This window comes from Pyrgilauda ruficollis, unplaced genomic scaffold, assembly GCF_017590135.1.
Source record: "Pyrgilauda ruficollis isolate IOZ18807 unplaced genomic scaffold, ASM1759013v1 scaffold168, whole genome shotgun sequence".
NCBI classification, from domain to species: Eukaryota; Metazoa; Chordata; class Aves; order Passeriformes; family Passeridae; genus Pyrgilauda; species Pyrgilauda ruficollis.
In genome coordinates, this window is record NW_024515653.1 from 274,981 (window position 1) to 292,962 (window position 17,982).

The 17,982-nt window shown below is 42.2% G+C and overlaps 1 protein-coding gene across 3 annotated transcripts in view; it reads right to left on the bottom strand.

Annotated features, from left to right (window-relative positions):
* The window catches only part of LOC121351459 (protein spinster homolog 2-like), a 134,514-nt gene that overhangs the window by 56,450 nt on the left and 60,082 nt on the right, over nucleotides 1-17,982 (bottom strand). For all 3 annotated transcript variants that reach the window (XR_005954799.1, XR_005954798.1, XM_041463601.1), the window contains exon 3: nucleotides 16,191-16,327. Coding sequence is in view for 1 of the 3 variants with exons in the window: in XM_041463601.1 (XP_041319535.1) it covers nucleotides 16,191-16,327 (137 nt within the window). In the remaining 2 variants the exon portion in view is untranslated. The remainder of the gene's footprint in view (nucleotides 1-16,190; nucleotides 16,328-17,982) is intronic.

Here is a 17,982-nt window from a genome sequence, read left to right on the forward strand (position 1 = left end):
GTGAGCTTCAGAACGGATACAAATCCTTATGCCTTGGGGATGTGCCAATAAGGAATAGAAAATTCTACCTACCAACTTCCACATGTCTTAAACTATCAGCAAGCCATAGACAACAAGAGTGACAGATGATGGGGTCCGAGGACCTGGTCTCATTACTGTCACCAGTGTCACCAAACACTAGAAGCTATGGATGTGACACTCCTTCCAGAATTTACATCTGAAAAAAAGCTTTCATGGTTGGAGTTAAATATTTATAATACAGAACCATTGAATTGTTTAGGTTAGAAAAGACCTCGATGAACATCAGGTCCCACAGATAAAATGTACAATGTGGTTTCTATTCACATCTTCATACTGACTTTCAATCTCCTGCACACATAAATGTTTGATGGCCTAGGACACATGACTGGCTTTAATCATGTTTGGTGAAACCTCCTAATTATACATTTATCCTAGTTGTATAGACCATTCAGGGAGTAATATGTGTTTTAAGAGGTCTAATTACAGCTTGAAGTTCTTTCTCCTTTTTTAATTAGTTAACAAAAGGAGTAAAGCCACTGGTTCTTTAAAAGATTATCTGCCAGTGGTAAACCTATAATCTGCCAAATATGTGTACAACTCTAAGCCATGAGATTTACTCTCTGAAGAATCATATGATTCTTAAGCTTTGTTTATTAAGTATTTGCATTTGAATGTGGAATAGCTTGCAAAGGTCTCAAAAGAAGCTGAACACATGCTGGTGTCAGATGAGGGACACATGGACCGAGGAGATCCCACAGACAGAGTCACTCCAGAGTCATGAATTCCTGTGTGTGCACAGCACCAATGCAAACCATTTAAAACTGCTGTTGCTGGTCTAAAAGAAGGATCTTTTATACTGCTACAGCACCTGCACCTGTACCCTTCCCTATGTGAGGATGTTGAGTTAAATCCTGTGGATAATGCATTTAGCTGATGTAAAAGAGGACTCAGTACCATTAAATTCCTCTTTGAGCTGAGTTTTGCCATATTTTCCTTCTTTTATTTTATGAACATTATGCAAAAATCAAGAATATAGAATCAGGGTTTGCACCCTTTGAAAGAAGATGTGCATGAAGTCATTCCTAGCACTGGCAGCTGGGATTGCCACACAGAGCCTAAAATGTGGTGAAATGACAATAAACTAAGGAGAAAGCATTGGGATTGACTTAATTTCCCTGAGTTACACTCCTGTATTTCTCCAGCTGGCTGAGCCTTGCACTAGGCAGCTAGGGTAGCACAGCAGTCACAAGTGATCAGCTGGATAAATGTGAGACACTGCAGGAACCATTTGAACAAAGTAAACCCCCCAGGACTCAAACATCGATTCAAGGGCTGCACAACAGTGGTTCCCTTTGACAGCTGCACTCACAAGCAAGAATATGCCCTCCTTGAGCAGACCCTGCATTTTCTGGCCAGGCAAACACCACTTCCTCCTCTGCTCCTGTAAGTTTTCCCAGCACTTTGCAGGACTTAAATGGCTAATGATGACACACCACACCTTTTGCCAAAAGATGCACCATTAACTATGAGGTAAGCCAAACCAGGAACCTGCTCTGAGTATCGGGGTGGTGACTAAGAGCATTGACTCCTGCACAGTCACAGCTCAAATTCCAGCTCATTAGCTGAGAGTCACTGAAGAGCTGAGCACTGGAATGACATTACATATTTGTTTAAACACTAAAAGCTCCGATTCTCTCAGCCCTCCCAGGAATGAGTGCTCACCTTGAAAAATATGAGAGTTTCTAAGTCAAACAAGGACACTGACACAGCATGAGCGACAAGCTGACATTAAACAATGAGGCTGATGTTTCAAATTCCATTCTGTGCCTGGGTGGATGACAAAGGCCACAGCAGAACAGATAAGCTTAAATACATCTTCCAGCACTGCACCCCTAAAGCTTTATGAATTTTGCATATATATCAGCAAGGCACCTGGCTTCCATTGGTGGATATAAGTCCTGATCCCAAACTTGATGGGAATGCTATGTCAAATCTAGATATGAAACTCAAAGTTACATGCCTCACCTTCTCAAACACCAATGGCTCTAACTCTTCTCTAATATAAGCAGAATAAATATTGTAAAGAGCCAGAGAGGGGCTAGATAGTACTGATGAATTGTTGCATTGCCAATCCTGAAGAACTTGTCCTCCTGTCAAGTTCAGCTCAGATTTTTAAGTAACTGAATATTAATTCCAAATTTTGGCCATCTGATGTCTTACCATCTGGGAGACCCTTGAGCAGGAACAAAGGAAGAGGAATTTTTTTTTTTTTTTTTTTTTTTTTTTTGACAAGTAATCTTACCTAATCCCTCATGGGAATTGCCAGCCAAGAGACCAAAATACAAACCAGCATGAGGGCAAAACTGTGCACTGAGATGTTTTGTTGATCAGTACTTTCCTCCCCTGTTCAGGGGTTGGCTAAGCGCTGGTTTCAGGATTTCCTACAGCCAAAGGGAGTGGGTTATGCTCAGTCTCTGGGTGGTACAAAGGGACCAGCAGGGCACATGCTCAGGTGGAAACTGGTTGGAGACAGACTGATGGGTTATCAGCTCTGAGTCAATGCTGAGAGTTATCAGTGTTTATCTGTTTGCTGTAGAGATACCAGTGCACTGAGAAGTTCATGCTAGAGCTACCTGTCAGATAAATCTAATTATGAACCACCCTTCTCACCTCCACCAAGAGTTCTCCCCTTATCAGCCCTGAGTCCTGCAGGCAGGGCAGCCCAGGGCAGATGCATCCCAGCTGCTGCTTCTTCTGCCATTTGTCCCGCTGCAGGGAACTGATTGGGTTTGGATTTCTCTTTTGTTCCCTCATTGTGTGTGTTGTCTCTCACCCATGCCTACTTCTCACTCCCCATCTCTACCATCACAACGACTCTGTAAGTCATTACTGCACACAACATTTCCCAGAACTTCCATCACCACTGGATTCTATTTCAGTCCTACAGTTTCCTTCCTTCAAATGGAACTCTTGATGCTAAGTCCATCTTCCATCACCATTTTTAAACTGCTTTTCTCCTATGCAAGCACTCATAGAATAAGAGAATACCTGAGACTGGAAGGAGTTTTGGAGATAGTCTGGTCCGTGTCCCCTGGTCACAGCAGGATCAACAACAGGCTGCTCAGGATAATGTCCAATTGAGTTTTGAGTGTCTCCAAAGATGGAGGAGCCACAGCCATGCTGGACAACCTGTTGCAGTGTTGGACCATCCTTAAAGTAAAACTGCTTCTTCTTACGTTTAAGTGAAATTTCCAGTATTTTAGTCTGTGCCCCTTGCCTCATCTCTTCACTGGGGGCCTTTGAGAACAGTCTGGCTCCATCTCTACAGCTCCCATCAGGTATCAATATACACCAAAGCAGCACTATGGTCTCTATGAGGACAGAAACAGTTCTAGAGTGAGGATGCCACTTTGACAAAAGTAAAGTATTTAAGTTCAGTTAAATCCACATGGCAGACACCATCTCACATTTGCTGTGTCTCTGCCACGTTCACACTAACCAGGTTTTTCTTCACTCCTTTTCCCTCAAGCCTGCTTGGCATAGAAAGTATACTAGTTTAAATATTTATGTCTGGCAAAGGATGCTTCTCTTACCCAAAGATCCTCCCCTCAACTCTCACAAGCAGGTCGCTAAAATTCAAGTGCAAATGCCCCAGGCCTTCTTCCTTCAAGTGTTCACAGGTTTTATTGCCACATTCACATTAGTTTTATTCACATGTATTTATTCTACATACACTGGCTGGAGGTTATAACAGTGTTACAGATGAGACCACACCAAGATTTAACAGCAAGCTACTGATTTGCTGAAACCTTAATGCATTTGATTAATCATCTGCTCAAGGGTCAATAATGAAACCCTTTACATTTAGGATGGACTTATACAACAGCTTCTAAAGCAGGTCTGATTCCTCTGCAGCATCCATTTACACTTTGTCAAACACCTACAAACTTCAGCTCATTTGGATGCATTAAGTGTCTCACTGATTCTCAGCTCTGAACACCTCACCTTTGAACAATTCCCTTTTGGGAAAATTCAGCTGCAACTCAGAGCCCTACAAGGAGAAAAGAGACTACAGCAAGCAGAAAGAGATCAAAATACATATTTAAAGATAAAAATGAGCAAGGGAGATGAAGCAAAGTCCACTCACCTTTCCTTTGATTGTCTCTAGTATTTGTTAATGGCTTTAGTTCTCCCAGGTAACCTGTGCAGGCACACTTAATAGAATGTGGTAAGTTTTATTTGGGAATGCATTTAAGATTCTGGCTGATTAAAGCATTCCTATTTTATGAGATTTATATTATTATTTAGCATATAAAAATAACCAATAAAGACTGTAAGATGCTCCTTTTTCAACTCATCGAACCCTTCAATCAGCAACTAAAGTGTTTAACAACTGCATACCTACAGGGAGGCTCTAAGGTGAAACACCCAATTAAGTGCTCTGGAGATAAAAAACAAACCCAAACGACCCTGGAAGTAGCAAGACTCCCACAGCAGCTTTTCCACAGAGTTGCTTTGTGCTTCACAGGGACAAAAATCCGTGGCAAGGTTTTCTGAGCTATTTGCAAATGTTGAATGTGAAAATCCCTTTCAACACTAAAACTGCAGTGTCTGAAATCCAGGTTCCCATCACTCTCCTCCTCCTAAGCTGGGGCAGTCCTGAGGGAATCCTCTGTTGCTTTTCAGTCATTTTTGGGCAGCCCAAAAAAAAAAAAAAAAAAAAAAAAAAAGCAAGCCCAATTCCCATTCTCCATCCCATTAGGGAGTGTAATTACAATACACTGGGTGATGAAGCAGCACCACCAGGTCCTGAAAATAAACTGAGTAAAGACAAAGCAGCATTTCACAGCTCCCTAACTGAAGAGCTTTTCATTTGATTGACCTGCCCATGGTAAAAATACTACAAGATGCAAATGGTGGGATTTACATTCTCCTCAGTTTAGTTTCTTGGTCATATTGGATTAATGACAGGAACCTGGGATGCAATTGGGAGGGAGGTACCAGGTTACTCACACACCAAATCCCATCTAGCAGATGCAATGTTGCTGTAAAATAGACCTTAAAGAAAAAGGCTGATGTTCAAATAAATCACAGGGCTCATGAAGAGCCCCATGTTCCCAGTGCCTGGTAGCAGACAGAGTAAAAACACTTCTTTTCATCCTTGGCTGTGGTGTAAGGCCCAGAGGAGTCCATGGCCCTTCACATGGCTGAAATGGTGGTCATTTATCCCTGTTACAAAATCATTACACCAGAATGTATCTTCCAAAACTGCTCCCCTAAGAACACTGATAGTTCTGGGTCGGAAGCAAATGGCTGCTTGTTGTTCCAGGTCTGTCAGGTGGGACACACTCACCAGCACTGGCCTCAAATATCTCTGGCATTAGGCACTATCACAGTTTCCTTTCTGAGATGTGCAAACACAGCCATAATCACTAAAATAGGGACTGGAAGAAACACAATGTATTTTTGCAACCGTGGAAACACTGCAAGGTTTTTGACAGACTCAGGTTGCCAAATGCAGCTGGAATATGGGGTGGCATTCACTGAACCAAAGGATATTCACAGCTAGTAAATGAGCTACTGTGTCCCAGCACAGATGAGCCACAAGCAAAGCCTAAATCCAAGTGACAAAGAGATGCCAGATTTTTCAGAACAAACATTTTGAGGCATCGATACCTAGCACTAACAACATCTCCACCCCCAGTGATGTGGAGTGCCATTTCCCACAGAAATGTGTGAGATCCAGCCTCTTTAACATGATGGGCCATCTTGGCTCAAACTCTTTGGTTTGGACCAACTCTTAAGCAAAATTTTAGTCAAATCCATCAGGTTGGATTGGCGATTCTTGGAGAGCACAACCCCATGTCCCTATCCCTGAAACCATTGCAAAAACTGATTTCTCAGCACCCTTTGAAAAAAGCTTCATCCAACTGGCTGAGACCCCCAGGTGTGAACACTTTGCTCTCACTAGACACATTTTCAAGTGTAGAACAAGTTTTGAGAGTGCATGAGGACACATTTTAAGAGAATCACTCAAGGTTTAAATGAAATTAGCACAAAGTTACAGTCTCTGCAACTTTTCCCATACTGTTGGTTCTGCTGCTTCTTGGCATATTTTGCTTTGCATATGCTAAAAATCAAGTACACCAGCAGGTCAGCTCTTGCAGGCAACTTTGCTGAAGAACCATTTAAATCATTCCAAACTCTGATTTTTGCTCCTGCTTTCTGTTTTCACGCTTCCCTGGCTTGCTGACTCAATCAGGATCCAGAGGCCTCCAAGAACTGCACAGAAGGCTGACCTTGCAGTATGTTTGGCCCATATCTGAGAGATGCCTCCCTTCTAGCATCAGATTTCCAGAGAGAAAGTGGTGCATCTACCAATTCCTTCTACTTCAGAGTTGCTTCTTATTCATGATCTCCCTTGAACAGTTGTCATGTTCCTTTTTGAACTGTTATTAATTGACAAGGTTTTGTCGTGCTGTAGCTTAATTTCGTTATTTAAATCCAGCCTATCTGACAAAATGACAGCCTATTAAACCACACTAAACACATTTGGATGTTTTGAGACTATCTTTTCATGAGGCTTCATCACTCATGTTTTCAGATTTGATGATCAGCACCACTCCCAGGGATTTCCAGCTCAAAATCTATTAAGTAGGGTTCAGATTAGTACTCTAATTTGACTTATCTGAATTGCAAATGCAGTGTTTTGTGTAGCCTGGGAACTTTATACATTTAAAAGAAATGTCAACACTCCAAAAGACTAATTTAGCACCTGGTACTGTAAAACATTTCCCTTCTTCTCACTATTTGCACATGACTTAGAACATAATGGTCCTTTTCCCAGCCTTTATGCACAACCCAGGAGACCAAGGCTGTGTGGCCATTGAGGAAGCACTTACACTTCCCAAGGAGTGACTGATGCTTTTGGATCAGCAGGCAACCAGGAGCTCAACCAAAGAAAGGCTCAAATCCATACTTTTGCATCTGAACAGAAGCCAGAGCCTGAATAACACATTCTCTCTCTCCTGCATCCTGTTTTCAGGACAATACACACAACCTTCAAGAACCACCCTGCTAACAGAAAGTTTAGGTTTGTTTCCAGGCCTCCTAATGAGCCTAAACCTGGGATGAATGGATTGTTTTCTTTTAGGCATCATTAACCAAACTGCTAAAGCATTGTGCTTCCTCCCACGGCATAAGCTCCAAGAACACCATCCATAAGCTGCCTCCCATATATCCATGCTAAACACACATCAGTTTACAGCCTTCAGAAATGGTAACAATTCTCCAGACCCATATCCGACCATCCCAGTGGATCGTGAAGGCACACATTCTACACCACCAACTTGGCACCCTCTCTGTACCCTCAATACACAGCTAGCTGGGAAGCTAATTCCCAAAATAACAGGACCACCCAGGCACTGCAGCAGTGACTTGCTTTGCCTTCTGAACTCCTCTGACCAAGCCAGGCATCCCCCTATGGAAGCCCAGCATGCACCCATGGACCCCACAGCAGGAATGACTTGTGTCCTTCAGGCCACAGCACTACTGCAAGGATCCTGGCAGGCTGATAGGAAATCTAACAATTCCTTTATATTTTAACATTTGCTTGGAAACTTACATGCAACACTACTGCTTTTTTTTTTTTTTTTTTTTTTTTTTTTTTTTTTCACGCCAACTGATTAAACCTCAGTCTATTTAAGGAGCATTTTCCCATTCTTCCGTTCCTTCAATGTTTTGAACGAGGTTGAGTTTAAAATACTGTCATAATTATTTATAATACATAATGCTAAAGCTTTATAGAGATTTCCCCTTACACAGAGTTAAGAAATAAGACATTACTTGTGTTCCATCAGCATGCCCTGGGGTTAGGCCTCTGCTGCAGCATGACACGCAGAATATACATTTTAACAGACAACACAAGAAGAAGGAATGTTTCCAAGACACACACAGCCTGGAAATAAAAGAAACATGCCTTCTTCCCTCTGCCTCCTCAGCAAGTAACTGGCCCAGGTGAGATTTCCTGCTCAGGCACAAGAAAAGCAGGACAGGTGGAATGTTACAGGCAGGCATTGCTTCCACACCATCCATTAGCTGACACAGCAAATTACCTTTCCTACAACCTAGATACTATAAATTCAGCTACAAATGCTGCAAAAAAATGGGACAAACCTGTAAAGGTCTTTGTCCTGCAAAAATCTTTCATGCACCATGCTGCTGTCTCTAAGCATTTCCGTGATCCAATGAAACAGCACCAAGTGTGTGTTGATGTAGGTCTGACTCAATTGCCACAGACACACAAAAGGTTCCCACAGACTTCCAAAGAAGGAGCTGAATCAGAACCACAATCACAGAGCCTGTGATAACGGTTTCAACATCTTCCAGTAACCCAGATAACAAACAGAGCTCTGAAACAGGACAGGCAGTTACAGAGGGCCCTCACTGAGACCCTGCACACATCAGCATGGAGCTTTGAGCCTGTTTCTGGGCGCTCTCCCAGCACAAACCTCTGTCCACCTGCTCTAGAAAATGCCTGAGCTCTGAGGGGCAGCTCTGACATTTCAGTGCAAGTAACTGTCCTCATTGCACTGAACTGGAATCACAGCAGCACACAGTGAGTGAGTTCTGATGCTAAGCAATGGAAACATCTCTTCTTTCATATCCACAGTGCTTCATTCAGATACTGTGTGATTGCAGACCAATTAATGACCTAAAAGGAGGTGCAGGAGGGTGCAGGAGGCACATCTGTGGACACACAGCTGCACACAGCTGGGGTGATTTGAGAAATTTGAATAGGACATGGTGGCAGGCTGACCCCACCTGGGGAGGGTGGGACATGGGGGGTGCATTTTGATTGCTCTCAGGTCCCAGTAGGGAGAGCAAAACCATTCCTGTTCCAGACACTCTGCAGATGGGAAATGCAATGCGTGGTAGACATATTCTCATGATAGTTACTTGAAGTTCATTTTTCTCATCACAGGAATAAGCTTTCTGAGTAGGCTTTGGAACTGTGCTGTGTCTCTCTCCTGGCAGCCATCACCAGCTGTGTTTTCAGTAACTCTTCCCAAATGCTTCACAGGTACACGGACACAGATACTGGATGGAAAAACCCCAACACTGAGCAGAAAATACACTTCAATTTCTGATAACAACCTTTGAAAAGCTGCCTGCTCTTGTAGATTGGCTTTTTTGGGTCTGATGCTCTGAGAACACCTTAATCTGGCTTTCATTTATAGTTTCCCTTGGAAGAGTGACAGGTACAAAGGGACAAGGTAAGAACGTAAAATGACCAGGAGACAAACACATGACAGTAATTCTGCACTCTACAACTATTTCATTTATATAAATCTTTTCCCAATGCTTCCATCCTTGGTTAGCAAAATCTGAGGGAACAGTGAGGACCCAAGATTCAAGAGTTCAAATCATTGCACTTGTCTGTGCAAGAGAAGATGTTCTTACAGAAAAAGTTTCTCATACAGTATTTGGCATCACCTGTGCTGAAGATGATTGGAGACTTGACAGATACCCAGAATACCTTAAGACCAGCTCAGTCAGTACTCTATCATTAAAGGGATAAACAATAGTGTATTTTTTCCTACAGTACACCTCATATAATCCATGTGAAAAGATGTGAGATAGTAAAACTTACAAGAGCACTGGGAACAGCACTTGGAAGGAACAGCAGATGCTTTCTTGCTGGTGAGGGGTTAAAGAAATGGTGCCTTTCAATTTCCACATGGTGGTGATGCTGCATTAATGGCTGGACTCCATGATCTCAGGTCTTTTCCAGCCTTAACAATTCTATAATTCTAAAAGAGGCTGTGGGAACTATCTCTCTTTAACCTCCCTTCAGACGTACAAGAGAGGGACAGTAGGGCAGAATCAGTCCATACAGAATTCCACTCTGCAGTGTAAAGCAGAGATGAGACCCCTTATCCTTTCCCTCTCTTACTGGGACTTCTGAGCCACCTAAGCCCAGCACAGCATCTCCTGCCCCTGGCACCCACTGACCCCAGAGCCCCTGGCACAGCAGCTGCACTGTGGGGAGGAGAGAGCTCTGAGAGCTGGGAGAAGAGGAGATGCACAGATTGCCACATCTCACTTCAGAGAGCAGAGGCCACGCAGGAGGCTGAGGGTATTTTGTGGTGCAGGGGCACTGGGGCAGCACAAAGGGGCAGAATTGCAGCTGGGAGGGATTTGGGAGCTGACACCATCCACACAGAACTGTAGCTGGGAGGGATTTGGGAGCTGACACCATCCACACAGAACTGTAGCTGGGAGGGATTTGGGAGCTGACACCATCCACACAGAACTGTAGCTGGGAGGGATTTGGGAGCTGACACCACCCACACAGAGAACACCAGCACCCACCTGAGCTCCCCCTGGTAACAGAGTCCACAGCAGGTAGTGTTTTTCCTGAGCAGTCTAGCACAGGCCAAGTGTGCAGAAATCCAAATGTCAACAGCACGTGCTCGTCTGCAGGGCTCCTGTGCCACATCAAAGCTGGCAAAACACAGCAGAGCCAACCAACAGCTTTGGCCATGACCCTCTTTAGTTAGTCCAGCAGCACTTGTGTGACAGCCACAGGGAACTGCCTGCGAGGGAAAGGACTGATTGCACATGCAGCTGACTTCCCAAAGTTGCTGGGAGAATCCCTTTTGCCTTTTTTCTCCAAGAGAGATCTGCTCAAAAATAATAGGCCGGAACAGCAGGATATAAACATTCCAGTAATTCGTGGGGACTTCAAAGACAACACTCAGTCTTCCTTACATATAAAATGTTGGCTTGGGGATTTCAGTTTTGTTTGTTTATGTTTTTCAAGCTGTGTATTTATCTAGCACAGTGGAACCACAGGCACAGGAGCTGTATGTTTTATATTACAACTTCTGCCGGAGCACTTAAAACTAAAGACTTTTTTTTTTCTATAGTGAATCATCATGTGTAGGGGGCGGTTGGATTATGTTTATGTTTTTAACATTAACCCAGCTAACCATTTGTTCCATACTGCACACAATTTGTTGCTTCTCTTTTAGAAACTCCTTGAAAGACAAGTTTTGGAAATAAAAACACATTTGGCAAGTCTGAAAGACAGGACTTGAGCAAGCACTGCAGACTAACTGGAACTCCACTGTGGGCAATTTACTTCCTCTTCCAGAGATAAATCAAAATAAAAGGAAGAGAAAACAACACTAAGAGAAATACCTATCCAGAGGTAAATTGCAGTGGGAGCAAAAAGGTTTTATCATGTTAGCTAGACCAAAATCTGAACAGAAATATTTACCAAGAACTGAAGAATTCAAAAAGCACATTCCTGGTTTACCTTGTCAATGCTTTGCTTTTCCATTTCCCAACTTTCTTGCACTTTCTTTCTTTCCCAACTTTCTTTTCTAGCATGTGCAGCTCTGGTGTCCCAGCCAACCCTCATTACCACAGCCTGCTCTGGCTGCTTATGAGGTACTCCTGATCTCCCAGCCCAGTGGAGCAGAATCCTTGGTTCATTTGTAAGCCAGCATGCCTTTTACACAGAAATATGCTTTATTCAAGATATTTACATGGACATACAGTATTTCAGAAGACTAGAGAACAGTCTGCAAATTTGCACCTCCAAACTCCTTCTTGCTTTAAAATAGGGTGTCTGCCCACGAGGGAGAGGGTCCTGATGTGCCAGAGGGCTGTGCTGAGAGGGGCAGGAAGTTCAGCACCAAACCCCAGGGCTCACCTAAGGCAATCTTCTGCTCAGACAAAGCAGCTGAGAACATTATCATGACTAATAGATGTGGATATCCAAGCAGCCAGAAACAAACTCTCCTGAAAACTCTCCTGATGATCACTCCTGACAACCAGGTTACTTCATGTTAAGCTGTTCAGGAAGAGAGAAATGGTGCAATTGGGATTACAGACGCTTCCCAATGACATCTTGGAATATAAACCACCTCAGGGTGAGCACCACATGCAATCAGGCACTGTGCTCATGAAAATGCTACCTAGGGAAATAAACTGGTTACCTATTAAATCAGAGTTTATATTGATACAGAGGAAGACAAACATATATTTAGCTTTTTGTGTGGTTGGAAACACATCCAGGTAAAGAAACTCTATGAAGATTGTGCCCTTGGTTCATTACTTTGGGATATGACTCCACACCACACAAAAGCCTACTGATATTTTGTTTATTTTGTTGATTTATTACAGTTCATGAACCAACAACCAGCAAGTGTTTTCCCCAAATGCTTGGCAAAAGCCAGAAACAACACAAGAAAGGGTTGTGCAGGTGAAAGTGTCAAAAGTTGTGCTGGTAAATGCAGACCTGATTTAATTTGGGTTTAAAGGGAAAAAATCTCTAAGCAGGTATTTGTACTTAGAAAATAAAAATTAAGACACATACATTATTTATTGAAGTTTCTATAAATGGAGTTAATCTAGAGATATGTCTAAATATGTACCAACTTTACATAATTTGAGATCATTGAACACGTTTGTTAATGATTTCTTAATGGAACTTTTCTTTTAGCAAGTGCTAAACAGTCTTATAGAGTAGAAATGTGCAAGTACCAAAGCAGAGGAGGCCTCATGTCTTACCTTTCTATAGAGAAATTCTGTACTAACATAAATTATCAAACAACATTAAAAAGTGAGCTTTTCAATATCATCTCAGTCTTACTACTTCTGATGATTTTCTTTAGTAAAATTTATCATTAGCTATTTTTATCCATGGAAACAGGTGTATTTATGCAATCAATCTGTGATACAGTATTTATTTGGTTTCTTACTATGATTTGTTTCAAAATTAATTTAAGATCTCATGAACAGTAACCAAACTTTTAAGCATGAGTTGTCCTGTTTCTATTTTGCTATGTGTAGAATTCATGCATTGCTGTTTTCTATCACCCCCTATATGCACTGGAACTATCCCCAGATTTTGGCCTAATTTTATTTTTCATCATGAGAGCCTATTATCTAATTATTTAGTACCTACCAGCAGATAAGGCATTAATTCTTCATTTATTTGACAGTCATTATTCCATTTTAGGAACCAAGAGATACTTGATAATAAATAACTAATGATATTTTAAAAAGGCAGAGCTCTCTAGCAACTGTCTTCATGGCACATGTACCCAATTCCTGATTTATCTTCTGATTTTCAGTTACTTATTTTAACCCAAGCAGAATAAAATAGCATTTAGACAGTATCTTAGATGAGCTGTTTACTGTACTCCAATCCTTTTGTGCTGCTTTTGGCTGGGATAGGTTAATTTTCTTCCCAGTAGCTGGTATGGGACCATGTGCTATTAGATTTGTGCTGAGAACAGAGCTGATAACACAGGGATGTTTTCATTACTGCTGAGCAAGTGCTTATACAGAGTCAAGGTCTTTTCTGCTCCTCAGCCCCCAGAGGAGGGCTGGGGGACACAGGAACTGGAGGGACACAGCTGACCCCAGGGCTATCCCAGACCACAGGGCATCATGCTCAGCAGATGAAGTTGTGGCCAGACAGCAGGACAAATAAGAATGAACATGTCTCTCTCTGTAAATTTGTTTGCACAATAATCTAGTCATTGACTCAAACAACAGCATTTTTCATGGCCTCCTTTAGATGTTCAAATTTTAGCCAGGAACTGACACACTACCAAGGAGCTTTACAAACTGGGTGCCTTCAGAGTTCACCAGCTCTGTAGCTGCTTCTGGCCTTTGTTAAGCTGTCTCTTTGCATTTGCACTCCAGATCTCAGCTGTGTGGCTGTGCATTCTATTTAATTACACAGTGACAGGATGCATGAGGCACTAGGCCCCATCAAAATTTGAAGAAAGGCAATCCCTGAAGACAGGGATTCTGCTATTCCTCCTGAAAGGCTACTCTTTCTCATCTAATTCAGGATTTTTGGTGCTGCCACATAAAAGAGTTCTCTAACGGGCTCAGCCTGTGTCAACTTGCTCCTTCCAGCCCTGTGTTCTCATGACAACTTGGATGTGAGAACTTCTCTACTCACAGTAGTTTTACTATGCCTTTTATTTGTGCCAGCAAAGAGTTTTTGATATTTCAGCTCCCTGTCCTCCTTCCCAACAAATACATACACTGTCTTAAAAGGAAAACAAAATGTTGAGAGAAAAAGCAACGTTTTACTCCTCAAATGAATCCTAGACAAGAAAGATCAGGAAAAATGCCTACATGAAAAAAAAAAAAAAAAGAAAGAAAAAGCTCTTCTCTGACCCTTTTAGCATGTCAGGAATTCATCTTGTTCAATGTGGCACGTCTTCCCAATTAGGGATCAGGCCTCTAACATGGGCACCAAAGTGGGAGGGATAGCATGGGAAGCTGGATTATTCTTAGGATCTTGCTCAGCTGCTGCAGCCACTGGGTAGAGAACATCCTTACAGCAGCTGCAACCTTTTCCATTATCTCCTGGAGTCAGTAACAGGAGCTGGGCATGAGAACTCTGGATTAATAGCTAAGTCTTCTGCTGGAGTTGAGGATTGCAGGAAAATCAGGACAGGGGATTTTTCTAAGTATTAGGGTGGTTTTTGTCAAGATGGTCTTTGGAGTCCAGAGTTAGTACTGAAGCATATCCAGGATGACTTAATACAGGTCTGGCTATTTTGATCTTGTCTCTCTTATGACTTCCAAAACATTGGGGTTTGGATTCCAACATATGCTACTGCCACTCTGAGCCCCTGTGTACAAATAACTGTATACATTAATTAATAATTAGCTGAACTACTTCAGCTAATAAGCCCCAAATCCTTAAACTGAAACTCAACTCTGAAAACATCAGTCTGGTTCCAGTGTTCCCCTGCTTCCAGCTGTGGGAGTCAGTTGGCTGCAGGGAGATCAATGAGAACCTAAGCATAAATATATGTCTGTAACACAGGGAGTGTTTATAAAAAGGTCATTGATTCTCTCTAAAATGCTTCTCTCTTTGGGCTCTGATCAAAGCTGCTTTTGCAGAATGTTATGAGAAACATTTAAAGAAAAAAAAAATAAAGAGAAAACAAAAAAAATTCCTTCTTTATTTTAGATGAGAGACATTCTTTCTCTGGAAAAGGTGCTTCCTGGACAAGGGTAACCCAGAACAATTTCCTGAGTTAAAGGTTGCCACATTTGGCTATATGCATCTTGCTTTAGAAATGCAGCAACAGCCAATCCTGGTGAAAGCCACACTGACATAAGTGCCACTGCCTGCTTTAAGTGGAAACTCTCTTTTTTTAAAAACTGAAGAGCATGTGGGTGGGCAGGGTGGAAAAGGGTGGAGAGGTTTAGTCCCTGGTTGTCATTCTTTAGGCGTGACCACAGTGCTGCAATCTCTGGAACGCAGCTGGACAGAAAGGATGAGGAATGCCCCTGCCTCCCTTGGGGAAATCAGTCTGATGATGCCAGGAGCTGTGATTTGTCTCTGCAGGAATGTTGCCACCTGCAGCAATTAAATCTCAGCTATAATATGATTTAAACAAGTGGATATTTCCCCCCAGAAACTGCCAGATCATTGTTTCCTCCAAATGCCTCTGACAAGAAGATTAATGCAGTGAGGAGTGCTCAGAATGGGCACTGCAGCTGTCCTGGGAGCAGGAGAGGGATGCAGAGCTTGACAAAATTGGGTGAGTCTGACAACTCCATCACCAGTTTCCCCAGACAAATCCATTGACAAGTGTTAAAGGGGCTGAAACTGTGTCTGATCTCTGTGTTATCATCCACTTTCTCTGCCTTGGTGGACAGAAACCAAAGTGCATCTGTAAAACCACTGCTGGATGCATTTTGTTATTCTACACACCACGAGCAGAATTCTCAACAAAATCCAATGGCCTCAGTTACATATCAGAAGACAAAAGAACCACTGTGTAGCCATGGATTCATTTTCCCAAGACTTTTGTAAAGCCTTTTAAAGCTTCTTTAGGATCTCCCTCAAAACAAAGCCCTTATGTCAACAGAAACTCTTGCTTAGATATGCTTCATCTGTTACTTTTTATGAATATGCACGATCAAAGGGTGACAGCTTTCACAGTTAAGCAAACACAGTTACACAGAGCACACTTCTCCCACAAAAGGTCAGATAATACAACAGGCTAAATGTTAAATACACACAGGAGGGATGTGTTCCCCTTGAGCACAGTGTGATGGGGAGTTATTTAGGAATATACTGTCCATCTTTTCAGGACAACCTGCAAAGATCTTACCTGTTCAGTGATGAAGGAGCTTGAAAAAGTGACAGCTGACCAAAAGAAGATGCCACAGCTGAGAATGATCTTTCTGTTGAACCGGTCACCAAGGTAACCAAAGATCGGTGCCGCGACCATGAAACTACAGATAAAAACTGCAAAGGAGAGAAAAAGGAGAGAAACCTTTAATAAACATCAGACCAAAAACAGGAAGACTCATTTTCTACAAGCCAAATCCTCTAGAGAACAGTTCCACATAATTAGACATTCTGCAGCCCTGCCTTGCAGAGTTGTGCAGGCTGATAGGCTTTCTGAAGTCAGTGCTTCCTTAATCAAACAGATTTTTCATTCCCAGAGAAGCTTCAGACCAGGGAACTTATATTACTTGAAAGCACCAGCCCCTCATAGTCAGCTGAGCTCAGATCTGGGGATGGGCAAAACCAGGACAGAATAAATTAAGAGCTTCTGTTAAATGTTACTGAGAAGGTGAAGTGGAGGTTGCAAGCAGCTTCAGGCAAACAGAAAACAAGTCAGGGGCTCCTTGTTGGCTCTTGCAGCAGAGACCTGAGAGAAATGGGCCACAGAAGCTGAGGTTCTTTCATGCTTCTATCCTTCCAATTTAAAGAAATTATGAAACAGTGAGGAAAACCAGTAAACAGCACTATCATCCTACTGACACCAGCTGTCTCCTCACTAGGTCCTTTCACCATCACTAAACTTGTATTTAAACCCATAACTGAGCATCAGCTTCACTAGAACAAAGAGTTTTAACCTACAAAGTCCAAACAGGCCAGGACTGTCCTCATCTGAAAGACGTCAAGTTCACCATTTGTTCCCTCCAAAACCCCCAAAGCATTAAGAGCTGCTGTCATGTAGGAATGAGGCTCTTGACAGAGTAACTTCTGCAAAATTACCTCAATTCAGAGTTCATTCCTCTGCCCATCTCAAAACAATCTGGCCTGTGAACCCCATGAGAACACATGAAATGGGGCATTCACACCATGTTCCTTATTAATTTGGATTTTGGCAGAAATTGCCATGCTTTAAGCTGGTTTTTACCTGGCTTTTGTCTGTCCACATTAGAGAACTGGATAAGGGCAATTACATGGATTTTATTGGTGTGTAGTATGAACTCTGACTACAACTGGCTGTCTGGGATTCAGCAAATCCAGAAGGATTTGGGTAGGACACCAGAATATCCTGAGGTCTCTCTTTAGTCACACAGTCCTGACACTGATTTGTTTTCAGGTAGGTCTTGGAGGGCACTGTGGGCTTTTGGCACAGCCTAACCCCAGCTGTCTACTTTCACTGTATAAAATGGAGTGGGGGGATAGTATAGGTGAAAAAAACCCAAAATGACAAGAGCAGAGGACACACCCCCTTTTGGGTGGAATGTGCATATACAACTGAAATGGTTAAGACCCAAATAATGAATTTTTCACGGATGATGATGATATATGGTAGTTCAAAAATGTGTAGAATGCTGAACTATGACTAAATGTCTTTTTTTTAGTATATTAAGATGTCAAAGCTGATTTATAAATAATACACATTCATTTGCATCTGTGTTTTGTGACCCATGTAAGTGTGTATGTATTTTGCACTGTGATATTTGAACTAAATTACAGGATTACTCTTTTTACATTTAGAGTAAAATAAATCAAGATAACAGAGAAATGTTAAGGCCTGAAATGCAGCATATGCAACACATCACACATACTTCAGTAGTAATGTTGTAAACAATTTTGCTGTTTAGTTCACACACAAATCCTACAGACAGATCTCAGTCCCTGCATCTATCCCAAAATCC